This window comes from Priapulus caudatus, unplaced genomic scaffold (genome assembly GCF_000485595.1).
Source record: "Priapulus caudatus unplaced genomic scaffold, Priapulus_caudatus-5.0.1 Scaffold133, whole genome shotgun sequence".
NCBI classification, from domain to species: Eukaryota; Metazoa; Priapulida; class Priapulimorpha; order Priapulimorphida; family Priapulidae; genus Priapulus; species Priapulus caudatus.
Window position 1 is genome coordinate 191,119 of NW_014577194.1, and position 15,203 is coordinate 206,321.

At 45.4% G+C, this 15,203-nt stretch overlaps 1 protein-coding gene across 1 annotated transcript in view; it reads right to left on the reverse strand.

The window, feature by feature from the left end:
* LOC106805914 (enoyl-CoA hydratase, mitochondrial-like) overlaps window positions 1-15,203 on the reverse strand; it is a 25,174-nt gene that overhangs the window by 9,528 nt on the left and 443 nt on the right. Inside the window, exons 2-4 of the mRNA XM_014807684.1 lie at window positions 5,299-5,499; window positions 4,901-5,028; window positions 4,469-4,568 (exon numbers count right to left, since the gene is read on the reverse strand). Of these exons, the coding sequence (XP_014663170.1) occupies window positions 4,469-4,568; window positions 4,901-5,028; window positions 5,299-5,499 (429 nt within the window). The remainder of the gene's footprint in view (window positions 1-4,468; window positions 4,569-4,900; window positions 5,029-5,298; window positions 5,500-15,203) is intronic.

The following is a 15,203-nucleotide window of genomic DNA, read 5'->3' on the forward strand; positions in this document are numbered from 1 at the left end:
TAGGCTCAACTCGGATATTCGGATCAACCGCGGTCACATATATTTCGGGCACCAGCTGACAGACGGTGGAGTCAAGCCAGACCCAGCTAAGGTGGCGGGAGTTGCCAACATGGCACCTCCCACTAACAAGTCAGAGTTGGCCACCATCCTTGGAGTTGCCAAGCACCTGGCTAGGTTTGCACCATGCCTGTCCGAAGTCACAGCACCTCTAAGAGACTTGCTGAAGGAGGAGTCGGTGTTCGCCTGGGACTCCCCACAACAAGCAGCCTTCGACAACATGAAGGGGATCCTATGCAAACCAGGCGTTGTCCTTGCATACTATGACCCGTCAAAGCCTCACACACTTCAGGTTGATGCTTGTAGGTATGGCCTGGGTGCCACTCTTCTACAAGAGGGCAGGCCGGTATGCTATGCGTCTCGATCTCTCACCTCTGCCGAGCAGGCGTATGCTCAGATAGAGAAGGTGACACCTGCAATCCCCTTCGGATGTACCAGGTTCCACCACTTCCTGTATGGTCAGCAGACAACTGTGGAGTCTGACCATAAACCCCTGGAGTTCATAACCAAGAAACCGCTTGCAGCTGCGCCACCACGCTTGCAACGCATGTTGCTGAAGCTGCAAGGGTATGACGTCTGATGACGTCAAAGTCGTACACAAGCCAGGTAAGGAAATACCTGACGCTGACACGTTGTCTCGTCATCCTGTTGAGTGTTGACCCGCCGTCTAAGGATGACATGGAGTCAGTCGCTCGGGTGCACTCAGTTTTTGATTCCGTTCGCGTAACCCCACACAGACTTGACGAAATCAGGTCTGCCACAGAGCAAGACCAGGTCATGCGCATACTCGTGGGTACAATAATCAACGGATGGCCGGAGAATCGTGTGTCTTGCCCTAAAGATATACTGGATTACTGGAACCATAGGGACCAACTTTCTGTGATTGATGGTATCGTTTTCAAGCCCCCCCCCCCGCGGAATTGTGATCCCAGAAAAGCTCCGATCTTCTATGTTGGCATGGGCATGGCCACATGGGCCCACATGGGCATGGAGAAGTGCAAGCAGCGAGCAAAAGACACTGTATTCTGGCCATGTATTAACAAGGACATCGAGAATTGTGTTAGCCAGTGCTCATGCAGTCTGCCAAACACACAGGTCGTCACCATCAGATCCACACGACGAAAGCAGCAAGCCAGTCAAAAGAAGTACCATGATCGCCAGCTAAGCCTCTTGTGATAGGAGAGAGAGTGCGTATACACCTGAAGTCTTCCCCCAGTAAAGCAGCTGTCATTATTGGCCATGCTAAAGAGCCTAGATCGTACGTCATCCAGTCTGATGATGGTGGCGTTTATCGGCGCAATCGCTACAATCTACTGAGCTCTGGAGAGCCATATCAGCGCACCACCCAAGAGTGTTACCCTGAAGACCCACCACGGCACCCACCAGGCACTCCATCAGGGCCAAGGATAGACACAGCATCTTCACCCCATAAACAGTGCCCCGAATCACCATCACTACCAAATGTGAACTCTAGTAAACATGATAATATAAGCAGATCTAGATATGGTAAGGTGATCAAGCCCCGTGTTAGGCTTAAGGATACTCTCCACCTTTTGCATGGGTATTGCTCTAATGAAGATTAAACGTTTATTGTCGAATGAATCGAATCAATCACTTGTTTTATTTATAGAGGAGATATATCTCTATGCTCAAGCCAAAAAATTTCATGAAATTTCCAGCACCTAATTATGTTACCACACAAATTTTGAATTTTTATGTAAAAATGGCATTTTGAATATTTCTCAACTACCAGAAAGAGTGAGGATACAAAATTTTTGCCACATGTTAAGCACAATATGGACCAAAATAGTGCGTCAGAATTTTTCTTTAAGTTTCATATTTACCGAGAAAAATGGAAAAAAAACTGCTTAAAAATCAAGTTGTGTTAGAATTGAAAATTTTAGCGAATAAAAAGGCATAACTAATAAAATACGGCACTTAATAACAATCCCTGACACACTTTTTTACAGCAATATGTTACCATTAAAACGAGTGTAAAATTAAATTAATCCGAGTTGTAATCACAGAGAAATATCCATTTATACATCGGCTACTATGTCAGAATTCGAAACGGAGAAATCAGCGGTTTTCTATTTTTCACAATGATTGACTGCCTGTGTGCAAAATGGGTGAACGTATGTGAAATATCTACTGTTAGTACTTACTGCGACATATCCATGACTAACTGACACCACTAAATTGATAATATGTTCCATGCACCTTGAGAAATTACGAGGTTACCACCGCACTTTCATGCAAAACGAGAGTATCCTTAACCTGTGAGTGTAGAACATAAGCCAAGTGAGCATATAATGAGATATAATGATATAAAAAGATATATGTATGATTATGATAGGGACCAGTATACTGACATAGTAGGTTAAGTATAAAAAAGGTGTTTTATGTTATATTACTTATATATATACTGTGATTGGCAGTACATTTATTTACATTAACGTAACTACTGAAATAGTCAGTACAGCAACATTGAGCCATTTATGAATGCATAAGTTCATTCTAGTTTATAATGTTATGATGTTATATGCACATGTTACAAACATATCCTATAGCAAATCTTAATTGTCTAAATAATCTAAAGCTGTGATTTAAAGTTAAATAGCTGATCACTGTCAGACCTTATGTGCATTCCAAGTCATCTTTATTAGAAAGTTTATTGGCACATTTTGTTTTATGTTCATGAAACGGAATACATCGATGACTGACAAAACTCTTTATTGTGTAAAGAGAGATGTAGTATATTTAGGATATATATGACACGCCAGATGGCACGCACAACACCGCGCGGGATATCCGATATATATGGCGTTTACAGTCATTGAATAAACAGCTTTGTTACGGCTACCATATATGTCTTATAATCGTGCTATGTAGCAGTCCAAATCCCATTACACTATGGTGTCAATTAACACATTTTGCAAATTGTTACGTCCACTCATGCAGGTGTAAGTTACTTCCACGAAGAAAAAAAAGTAACATATCATATTTAATTTGTTGTTTGTGTAGTTGTAAGTTTGGCTCATGGGGTCTATGTCCCCCAGGGTACTATCGGAGGGTACCCTGGGTACGGTTCGATATATCGGAACGTATCCTGGTAACTATCTGATATGGTTAACTTAGGGTTAGGGTTAGGGTTTAATAGGGTTAGGTGGAGTAGACGAGGTACGGTCCAGCATATTAGATAGTACCAGGGTACGTTCCGATATATCGAACCGTACCCAGGGTACCCTCCGATAGTACCCTGGGGGACATAGCTGGATAGTCCAACTAAAAATCCAGTTTTCTTACAAATTGATTGGTGTTTGTGCAAAAATACACCAGTGGTGTCAGTCGAAATTCTGTTATGTTGGAGTGCCACGACAGTTCTATGACAGGCCATTGTGAATTTGTATGGTACACTAACAAATTTCCTGTACATATACAACATATAATTTTTTCTAAATTTTAAAGTATGATATAGTTTTCTTATTCGAAAACATAGATAGATTTACTCATTAAATAAGTTCATTCGGTTGGTAGACTAATATATATAACAGGGTTAATTTTTACTCAACCGTGAAGATTGGAAACGTACCGCTGACGTTTCGCCTCCTGCCAGGAAGCTTTCTCAAAGCAAACTGATGATAATCAGTTTGGACCACCAAATGGTACGAACGTAGATAGCTACGGACGTAGTTCGGCGTCACCTAAAAAATGCAGGTGTGGCTTCAACAGTTAGACCATTTGAGACCCTAAGACGGCTTTTGGTACACCGTAAGGACAGAACACATATGCACAACATTACGGACTGTGTCTACAAGATACCGTGTGCAATGTGTGAAAAAAGTTACATTGGAGAAACCGGCCGAAAATGTGAAACCAGCCTAAAAGAACACAAAAAGGATGTAGACACCGTAGCACCCAAATCGTTCACAAGGGTCCAACGAAAACAGTCGGCTACCAAAATCACCAAATCCACGATCACTGACCACGTAGCAAAGGACAATCACACCATTGATTGAGAGAATTCGAAGATCATCGATCGCGAGTCAATCAAAATCAGGCGTTGGATTAAGGAGGCCATCTGGATCCGCAAGACTCCAAACATCAACCGGGACGAGGGGGGGGGGATACAGGCTTAGTCACGTGTGGACTAAGCTATTGACCACCACACCATCTGGTGGTCAAAACTGATTATCATCAGTTTGCTTTGAGAAAGCCTCCTGGCAGGAGGCGAAACGTCAGCGGTACGTTTCCAATCTTCACGGTTGAGTAAAAATGAACCCTGTTATATATAATAGATAGATTTACAGTTTGAACATATTCAAAATTTAACTATCATGTCACACTTTGTTCCCCAACCTGATGGAATGACCCCTATCTTACTCCTGGTATTAAGCATAGCTTGTCTTACCCGGAATGGTTCCTAGAATAATCTCAGGTTGCCCAAACGAGGCTTTTTCCCCTGCATATATGATGTCACACATCATTGCCAGCTCACATCCGCCTCCCAACTGCAATTCAATGTGTTCAGAGATTAAAATCAGTGTAACCTTTTTCCCATGAATGCACATCACATTTCACACACACACGCACACATGTACACACGTGCGTGCACGGTGTGCTGTTCCCGTGCTGTTTTGAAAAAATACAAACATCGTGATCACAATGCAATCTCCTTGATGTAGTGGTACGTCACCATAACATAATTTTGCTCAACAATCAACCCTGTTGGGGTGGACATATACATGTCTTAGAAGCTATTTGGGCACTACAAAATACCAAAGAAGCTTAATAATAATGTAGACTGATTACTGCTTATACATGTATATCTAGATAGACTCACAGCAAATCCATTAACAGCAGCAATAATTGGTTTTGTAATCTTTGTAATATGTGTCCAGTTACTGAGAAAATCACCGCCATACACTTTCGTGAAGTCAAGTCCTTCCATTTCCTTAATATCTGCACCAGCTACGAACATGAAAATATAGCATGTCAATTAAGTGCATCACAATAAAAAACATATATCATATATAAATAAGAAATATGGAATTAGGTAACTTCTATTTAATCTTGTACATTTATAAGAATTCCCTCAATAGTTAGATATAAACATAAAATAATGATAATTAAATAAAGCTCAAAGGATTTATTGCAGAGAATATACAGAACATGTCCACCTACTGTGTGTTAATTGTCACCACTAACAAAGCAGTTATAATCACCTGATAGTCAACGTACCTGCAAATGCTTTTCCGATCCCAGTGATGACAATTGCCCCGACGTTTTTGTCCTTCTCGTATTCATCAAGAGCATGACTAAGTTCAAGCATCAATTCTTCACACAGAGCATTCAGCGACTTGCGCCGATTAAGCTGAATGAAACCAACATTATTTTTCTCTCCTCGTTTCTCCACTAGAATCTGCGTGTAGGTTTTAGGTTCTGTAAGAAAGTAATTATATCACCTACATACACTGAAATCTAAATTACATCACAAATGCAGTAATTATAAACTAAAGTGTGCACTCTAATAGCCACCCAACACAAATCAAATGATGCAAGAGACCATGAAAACTGAGGAAATATATGTGCAGAGAAAAGGTGTAGAGTATAAAGAGCAGGAAGAATGGCGTCAATTGAACATGAACAGTGACAGTGTCCACTGTCCACCGAGAAGAAATACTATTTCGAGCCGAGAAGAATTGCTGCCAACACGAGCACAAATAATGTTCAGCCTTCAGGGAGCAGGGATACATCACACGATACAGTGCCATGCATAAATGACAGGCAGGCATAATCATTGATAATGCCAAGGAAACAAGAATATAGCCTTCACCACACAGAAAAAAATATCAAGGGAGCAGTGATAATGTCCAGCAAGCTGTACGCGGGCTATAGTACTACTGTCGCACCCAAACTTGGAATCTGCACAATCTCGAGATTGTGCAGCGATTGTGCTGCCCAAACTGCGGATTCCCTAGTTTGGCTGACCAATCTCAAGATTGGGCAAACTGAAAACAGTCGGTGATTCAACAACCGCTCATAGCGAGTGTGTGGTGGGCGTGGTGCAAACTAGGAAGTTATTTAACTCATATATATCCAATTATTTATTATAATAATTTAATATTTTATACAAAGGTGGCCAAACACATTGAGGAAAGAAGGTATACGACCTTATGCTTACATGTGTGTTGGTGTGTGTGTGTGTGACTCGCAGCTACTAAGAGCCTGCATACCTCCTAAAGTTATACTCGGTCGGGTTTTTAACACATTTTAACTCTAAAATGAACTGTACGTTAAAAATTCTTAAGAATATTTGACAATAAACATGGCAAGACGGTTGTCAATTTTGAATACGAAGTTTATTTCCATAATCGTAGTTTATTTCAAAAAGTTGGCTTACTTTGAATTGCGATGCAACAACTTGCTCGGTCAACATGATAGAACGAATGATTGGCGCGGGACTTGCGAGCCGCGATCTCAGCGGCGTGTAGCAACTTTCGCAGCCATAATATAACTTGTGAATAAACTACGATAAGGAAGATTAAACTTCGTATTCCAAAATGACAACCGTCTTGGGCCTGTTTATGTAAATAGATTTAAGAATTTTTAACGAGTAACAGTTTTTGAGTTAGAATGTTGTTAAAAACAGGGAGGGCACACCGTCGGCCGAACGCGAGTTAACTTTGGAGGTATATGCAGGCCGCTAGCTGCGAGTGTGTGTGCGTGAGTACGTGCTGTGGTCTATGTGTATGAAGTTTATGTTTAATTAGTTATGAATATAACATCTGAAATGCCTAATAATCATGTTGTGCAAGCTCTGTTGAACCTCTGTTTGCCCAATCTCAAGATTGTTGCAGGCAAAGTGCTGAGCTCTGAATTTCTAAGTTTGTGCAATAAAAAAAAAAAAGAAAATAAACAGATCCTAAGTTTGCGCGACACAGCGAGGTCAGCTACTAAGGCGGACAGCGAGCAGACTTCTGCTCCAGAATGCAATGCGCCGCCCTGCTCATGTACTATCCCATTTACGAATCGCTTCTATGTGAATTCCGCAGAGGCAATTCGACAGGATTTCTCAATATAATTCTGGGTAAAGATATGTGGTGCCCAGTTTCGGCAAGACGTATATTTTCGAAGCAAGTGACGGCATTCAAGGTCTACACAAAGATGGCCAGATATCATGGCCGTTGGAGCCGTGTATTTCGTCTCTTAAGTGTTGTGAAAAAGATTCGAGCGTTCCTGGAATTTTCTGTGCCGGGGACAGCTTTCATACCTTCTCTATATCACTGTGTATGTTGTGCATGAACAATGGCGTGCCGCGCTAATGTGTGCAGCGGTGTATTGGAACGGTTTGAAGTGTGAATTATTAGATCAAATCAAACATAAAGGACTATGTGCTGCGGCTGGTAATTGGTGACTCGGTAGTGCTAGTTACTGACCAAGTTGTTGATACTATAACAACACAATAAAACTAAACCTCGGCGTTACGGGTGGCATATCTGTATAGACCGAATAAATTCTGTCCGCAGTATAACCTTTTTATATCTTGTAGAGGGTTATATTGGGACAGAACGGGGTTCATTGAAAAATTTCGTGAGAATCGCATGCAAAAATGCATGCGCGTGAGCGAAATTGCCCCGTGACCCCGCTGAGATGGCGCGACATACAAAAACCTACCGTCCCCATCTACATGGCTTTACCTTGGACTACTGATTATGTGTATACATTCACTTCATCAGTTATTCCACAATCTTAAAAGATTGTTTTTCAAAGTAACACCGATTTCGTCAAACCTTTCCTAAATTACATCGCCATTTACAAACAATCAGATCAATCAACAGCGAGTCTAGCCGCTCCTGCAGCGGCCACAGATAACAAGCGGATAGAAATCGAAGCCGGCAATAACCAGTTATTGGCTGCGATTCTATGGCAAGCGAGAAGCCATAAGAAGACTATTGTAAGACAACCCCCCCGACCCCCCCCCCACCCCCCCGCCCCCCCCCCCCCCGCCCCCCCCCCCCCCCCCCCCGCCCCCCCCCCCCCCCCCCCCCCCCCCCCCCCCCCCCCCCCCCCCCCCCCCCCCCCCCCCCCCCCCACCCGCTGTGATTGGTCTGATTGTTTTAAATGGCGATGTAATTAGGAAAGTTGTAAAAACAGAAGCGGTGTTTATGAAAACAATCTTTAAAAGTGAATAACGAATTGAAGTGAATCTATACACAATACAGTAGCAAGGGTAAGAGCCATTGTAGTAAGGGAACGGTAGGTTTTTTCGGCAGCCAATAGCGGCGTAGCGGGCCGCATTCTCAGCGCATCCATTTTGCATGCGAATCTCAGCGAAAATTCAATGAACTCCGTTCTGTCGCGCAATATAACCCTCACAAAAGATATAAAAAAGGTATATGGGACAAGAATTGACTCGTCTAATATCTGTAGTACGCTGATACGACAAACGACACCATCTGCCTAAGTAAAACTAATAGGAATACTAATACTAATACGTAATAGTAGTACTAAATACTAAATAGGATTAGGAGCTATAGGGCTCCAAAGTCACGCTACAGCCTACAGTACAGGCTACCAAGGAGCTAAATATTTAGCGCGCTGTGGCTATATGGCCCGGTAGTCCTCCTAGTACTATAGCCCGCGGATCGCGCCGGCAGGGCTATAAGCACAATGTCTGCATAGAATGTAATCCCAAGCAAATGGTCCAAACTGATGTGACGCAAAAAATTTATCCCCCCAAACGTTAAAAATGATCGGGCTAATTTAAACACTTATCTATCACATGGACATCTCACCTATACTTTTTTGAACACGTCCTACAACTTTAGCACGCAGGTATTATTGCTGTTATCACTCAAAAGTCTTAGCACTGGAAGAGTCACCGGCAGTGCACACATAAGCAGAAGCAATCCGCATTTGAAAAACAAAACACCCAGTAGGGGCTAAGACTTTGAGGAAATAACAAGCATAAATACGCTGTGTAAAGTTGTGAAGTGTTCAAAAAGATAGTTAGATGTCCATGTTGATAAGATAGGAGTGTAAAAAGCCGCGATCATTTCAGCGTTTTGGGAATAAATTTTTGGTCACATGCAGTTGGACGGCATTTGCTATAGATTACATCTATGGCAAGAATGTGCTATAGCCCTGCGGCAGCGATTACCGCGGCTATAGTACATAGAGCTATTATGCCCGGCAGCCGGGCACGGGTCATTCGTTTTCCTAAATTGCCGCGGGCAAGTTCTAACCCTAACTCTAACCCTAAACCTAATCCAAAACCTAACTCTAAGCCCAGTAAACCTAATTCCTAACTCTAACCCTAAACGCCTTGTTTACTCCGTGCCCGGGCAGGCCTTCAGATATACGCCGGCTGCCGGTGTCCACGGTTGAGATACCGCCCAGTCTGAAAATTACCTAGCGCTATGCGATGGCGCCACGCATCGCCGCACGAGTGCTGGGTGTCAAGCGCAGTAGCAAAATTAGCTATTGCGTACTGAGACTGCCACCAGTCCACATTAGCCAGGCCGTGTGGGCCAGATTCCATATGGCTATACGCACAGGCCGTAAGGAACCGACTCAATATGGCTAGGAATGAAAGGAAGGGGAGAAGGAACGAGCTGTGGAGAGGAGGAAGGGGAGAAGGGAGAAGATGGTGAGAAGAGGATAGGGAGAAGCTGGTGAGGAAGGAGGAAGGGGAGATGGAAGAAGGTGGTGAGAAGAATGAGGGAGAAGACCTGTGGAGAAGGAGGAGGGGAGAAAGGAGAAGGTGTTGGAGAAGGAGGAGGGGGAGAAGCTGGTGAGAAGGAAGGAGGGGAGAGAAGAGAAGGTGGTGGAGAAGGACGGAGAACTGTGGAGAAGGAGGAGGGGAGAAGGTGTGGAGGAGGGAGAGCTGGTGGCAAAAGGAGGGAAAGAAAGCTGGTGAGAGGAAAGGGAAGGAGGGGAGAAGGGAGCTGGTGGAGGAGGGGGAAAGAAGAGAGAAGCTGGCTGGAGAAGGAGGGGAGAAGAGAGAAAGCTGGTGGAGAAGGAGGGGAGAAGCTGGTGAGAAGGAGGGAGAAGGGAAGAAGGTGGTGAAGGAGGCGGGGGAGAAAGCTGGTGGAGAAGGAAGGGGGAGAAGGAAAGAGAGTGGTGAGGAGGGGGAGAAGGGAGAAGGTGGTGAGGAGGGAGAGAAGCTGTGGAGAAGAGGAAGAGAGAGAAGGAGGGGAGAAAGGGAGTCTGGTGGAAGGGAGAGGGGAGAATCTGGTGGAAGAAGAAGAAGGGGAGAAGCTGCGTGAGAAAGAGGAAGGGGAAAGGAGGGGGAGAAAGGGAGCTGGTGGAGGAGGAGGTTGGAGAAGGAGAGAGGGATAAGGAGGGGAGAAGGGAGCTGGGGAGGAGGAGGGGAAGAAGGGGAGAAGGTTGTGGAGGAGGGGAGAAGCTGGTGGAGAAGAGAAAGGGGAGAAGAGAGAAGAGTGGTGAGGAGGATGGGAGAAGCTGGCTGAGAAGGAGGGGGAGAAGCTGGTGAGAAGAGGAAGGGGAAGAGAGGAGGGGAGAAGGGAGAAGGTGGTGGAGGAGGGGAGAATCTGGTGAGAAGAAGAAAGGGGAGAAAGCTGTGGAAAAAGAGGAAGGGAGAGAAGGAGGCGGAGTAAGGGAGCTTGGTGGAAGGAGGAGGGGGAAGAAGTGGGAGGCAAAAAAAGGAGGCAAAAAAAAGAGGGGGAAAAAAAGAAGGAAAGGAGGGGAGAAGGGAAGCTGGTGGAGGAGGAGGGGGAGAAGGGAGAGAGGTGTGGAGGAGGGGGAGAAGCTGGTTGGAGAAGGAGTAAAGGGGAGAAGAGAGAAGGTGGTGGGAGGAGGATGGGAAGAAGCTTGGTGGAGAAGGAGGGGGAGAAAGCTGGTGGAGAAATAGGAAGGGGAGAGGGAGCTGGTGGAGGAGGAGGGAGAGAAGGGAGAAGGTTGTTGTGGAGGAAGGGGAGAAGCTGGTGGAGAAGGAGAAAGGGAGAAGAGAGAAGTGGTGGAGGAGATGGGAGAAAGCTGTGGAGAGAGAGGGGGAGAAGCTGGCTGGAGAAATAGAGAAGGGGAGAAGGGAAGCTGGTGGAGGAGGAGGGAGAGAAGGGAGAAGGTTGTGGAGGAGGGGGAGAAGCTGGTGGAGTAAGGAGGAAGGGGAGAAAGAGAGAAAGGTGTGGAGAAGGAGAGGAATGGGAGAAGACATGGTGGATGAGAAGGGGGAGAGCTGTGGAGAAGGAGAAGGGGAGGAGGGGGAGAAGAGATACTGGTGAGAGGGGAAGAAAGGGAGAAGCTGCGTGTGAGAAGGAGGAAGGGAGAAGCCTGGTCCCGTAAACTTCCTCCTTGCTCCACCAGCTTCTCGCTTCTCCCCCTGACCTATCTCTACCAGTCTTCTCATAACGCCTACTCCCATCAGCTTTCCCTCTCCTTCTCCTGCCTGCCTCACTAGCCGCCCTACATCCTGCCTCGCATCAGCTTCTCCCCTCCTCCTCCTCCTCCTCCTCCCATCACCGCTATCTACCCTCCTGCCTCTCCCGCTCCTCCTCTCCTCCTCCAGCTCCTCCTTCCAGCCTACTGCCATCACCTTCTCTCCTCCTCCTCCTCCTCCCTCTAATCACCATTCCTCTCCTCCTCCTCCTCCTCCGCCTCCCTGACCATGCACCTTTGATTCTCAGCTCTCCTCCTGCCTCCTACTCCACACCTTCTCCGCCTACCCCTCCAATACCATCGCTCCTCCTCCTCGCTCCATCACCTTCTCCCCTCATCGTCCAGCCTATACTCCAATCCCTCTCCCCTCTGCCATCGCATCCTACCCTCCTACTATCATCTTGCCCCTCCTGCCTGCCGCTAACTCCATCACCTTCTCTCCTCCTCCTCCTCAGCTGCCTCCACTCACCTTCATTACCCGTCCTCCTGCCTCCTCTCGCATCCCTCCACACCCGGATCTCTCCTCGCTCGCTCCATATCCTCCTCCATCACAGGCTTCTCGGCCTCCTCCTCCTCCTTCCTCCCTTCTCCATTCACCTATTGCCTCTCGACTGCCTCCTCCTGCCCATCCTCCATGACCTCTCGTCCTACCTCCTCCTCGCTCCATCACCTCCCCCTCCTGCGCTCCTCCCTCCTGCCCATCACCTTCTCGTCCTCCTCCTCCACTGCCTGCCTCCTCCTCCATCGTACCGTGGCTTCTCCCCTCAATCCTCCTCCTCCTCCTAACCCTGCCTTATGGCACCGCCCAGCCGGGTAATCATATAATTTGGCGCGGACACAATTCCAGACCGGTCTGAGATTACCCAGTCTGAATACCAACGCTATGGCAACACAGGAATAATTGCAGGGTAATTTCAGATGCGCGCGCCGCCGTATAGCGGCACACCGTCTGAGATTACCCCAGTCTGAAATTACCGCAACCCCCTATGGGCACACACTAGGGATACTAATTTACAGGGTAAGCAGACTGGGGGAATCTCAAGAGCGCTGAACGCCCAGTCGAATTTACCCATCGCTCCTGCCAGACTAATCTCAGCTACTGTGGCCGCGGACAAGTCTTCATTCATCCAAAGCGGCTTTAAACTTGCGCGCCGCATAGCGTCACGCATGCGCACAGAGGTGGCTAAGGGGTAATTTCAGACTGGGGTAAACTACTCAGACCGGACACGGCGGGCATATATACCACTGTGTTTAATAGCTCCTTGCAGGCTACACAGGCACACACAGGCACTTGCAGTATATGCAACAGTAAAATACGCCGCCGCCGATCGCGGACACTGACACATATATATTAAGTGTTAAAGACTTAATATCATATGTGTCAGTGTACGCGGATGGGCGGCGGCGTATGTTTACTGTTGATATGCTTTCAAGTGCCTGTGACAGCACACGGATACTACGCGACCATATCTTCAATACATTGGCATACTTCATATGCAAATGACAATGCTTAGTGATAAAGCTCCTACCGAAGCAACAATACTAGCTGGTTGACTGCGCAAAGCAGGGACCGAAGGAAAGTTCTTCTCCTTGAAGATTTAGTAAAAGGCACGCGAAAGAGAAGAAATTCCTTACGAGGCCGAGCCATGATTTCAATTAACGAAGATGACATCCAGTATCCAGCATTCCATCTCTTTGTTCACATCGCCTATTAAACAGCGAAATGTGGCTACTAAACAAGCGAAAGTATAAAAGGAATTGTGGCAAGAATTGTGGCAGGACATGTGTGCGGAATGTGCAAGATGTCGGCGCGAAATGTCAGAAATGTGCAAGAATGTGCGCAATGTGCGATACAATTAACTGCCGCAATGTATCAAAATGTGTAAAAGTTATACTAAAAGCTAAGTAGCACATTTCGCTGTTTAGTAAGAGCCTGCACTCATCAGATAACATGGCGACCATCGTCCATGGAGTTTTCTTACAGCTTACTGTACAGGCTAGGAAATAATAACACAAAACTTGATATTCTGGTGCAGCAGGATATTAATACATACAGACAATGTGTGTAAACCGCATGCGTTTCTTGTTTCTGTAGTAGCGCTGCAGTATCCAAATTTAGCATCAAGGCAACGGAATCGAGAGATGTGAATCGTTTAATATTATTAAATATTAATGAAATTATTATTAATTACGGATTATTGTTATTGCGGTTTCGCGGACGTTAATGCGCTAGTTGAGTACTGCAAGAATTGGGGCCCACGATGTGCCTGACACTGCTGAACTTTGAAGCAGATGAATCTGTCTGTGGAGAAGCGCTTAGCAGGTTGTCTTAGTATTGCATAGCTCCCAGCTTACTGATATCAATAGTAATGATACATTAATTGAACCAACACTCCGTGTTTGTACAACTACAACTTAATGCTGATAGGGTCTATGTTCCCGCCAGGGTACTGCGGAACGTAACCCTTGGTACGGTCCGGTATACCGAACGTACCTGGTAACCTATCTGATATGGCTGAACCATACTCGCATGAGCTCCCTACTGTACCCCCGCTGTCCTGTTCCAGCTCACAGTACTTGAGAGTCGCAAAATTAAATATAATACAGACACATGTGATGATATCTTTAATATAAGTTGGAATGGGATATCCGAAACTGTGAATAACGCAAGGAAGCAATTTGAAACCAAGATCGGAATGCGTTTTTCCTTTTTGCAATGTTTACGCACATTTCTGTGCATTTCGGCGTGAGATTTTGAAGAATGGCTCAAGTGTTGTGGTGAACGTAAAAATTTGTATAATTATCTTAATTGGGATTGGAAACGTATAGACCTCACTGACACTGTAGAAAGGGTCCGGGAGTGAAACTAAACAGGGAAGGGTTACGAATATTTTGGCGGGAACGGATCGGAAAGCAAGGAAGCGGAGCATAGCGGCGCCGTTCCTGCGATCAAGCGGTGTGTATTACGACATCGCTGAAAGTCGGGCGTACGGTTTGGAAGAGGCGAGGTATGGTCGCGCAATATTGAAGATAGTTACTGCAGGGGTAATCGTTCCGGCAGTACCTGAGGACATAGACCCTATCAAGCACAACTTACAGTTAACACTTAACAAGATACTTCGGCCATGCCAGTAAAAATTACAAAGTTCTGGTACATATTTTAATCGTGGTGCTTTGATTTATTGTAGGTTTATGGAGCATAAGATTCAGTGCCGAATTACGTGCAGCCATACACGGCATTTACACAAGCTGTTTTCTAGGCAGATGGTGATCAAGACGGACGAGCCTATTCAATATTCCACAAGTCCTGCGACAAAAATCATGGATCCATGTTCGCAAGTAAGCCCTTTGACGGCAGCTGTAGTGTTGAAAGAAACTACAAATAATTAGGCGTTTCGCAATTGAACTGTCATATAGGAGTGTATCGGCGTTTCTAATCTATTTCGTTATACGAGAGGAAAACGATATTGACGATTGAACTAGGACGTGCCGCTTGATAGATAGGATGAAAGGATTGAAGAGACCTCAACTGAAGACAATCATTGTGAGTACAACAGCTCCAAGGGCTACCAACGGAGAAGAAGTCGAACAAAGGCTAAAAGAGATCGAGGACTGGAAAAATCTTATGAGAAACAGCAACAGGACAACAAATTATGAATTTGTAACAGCAGTGCGTTGTTCAATTATAAGTTAAGTTACTAGTTTGCAAATTGTGTAACGTAAATAATAAGAAATTTTTTAACATT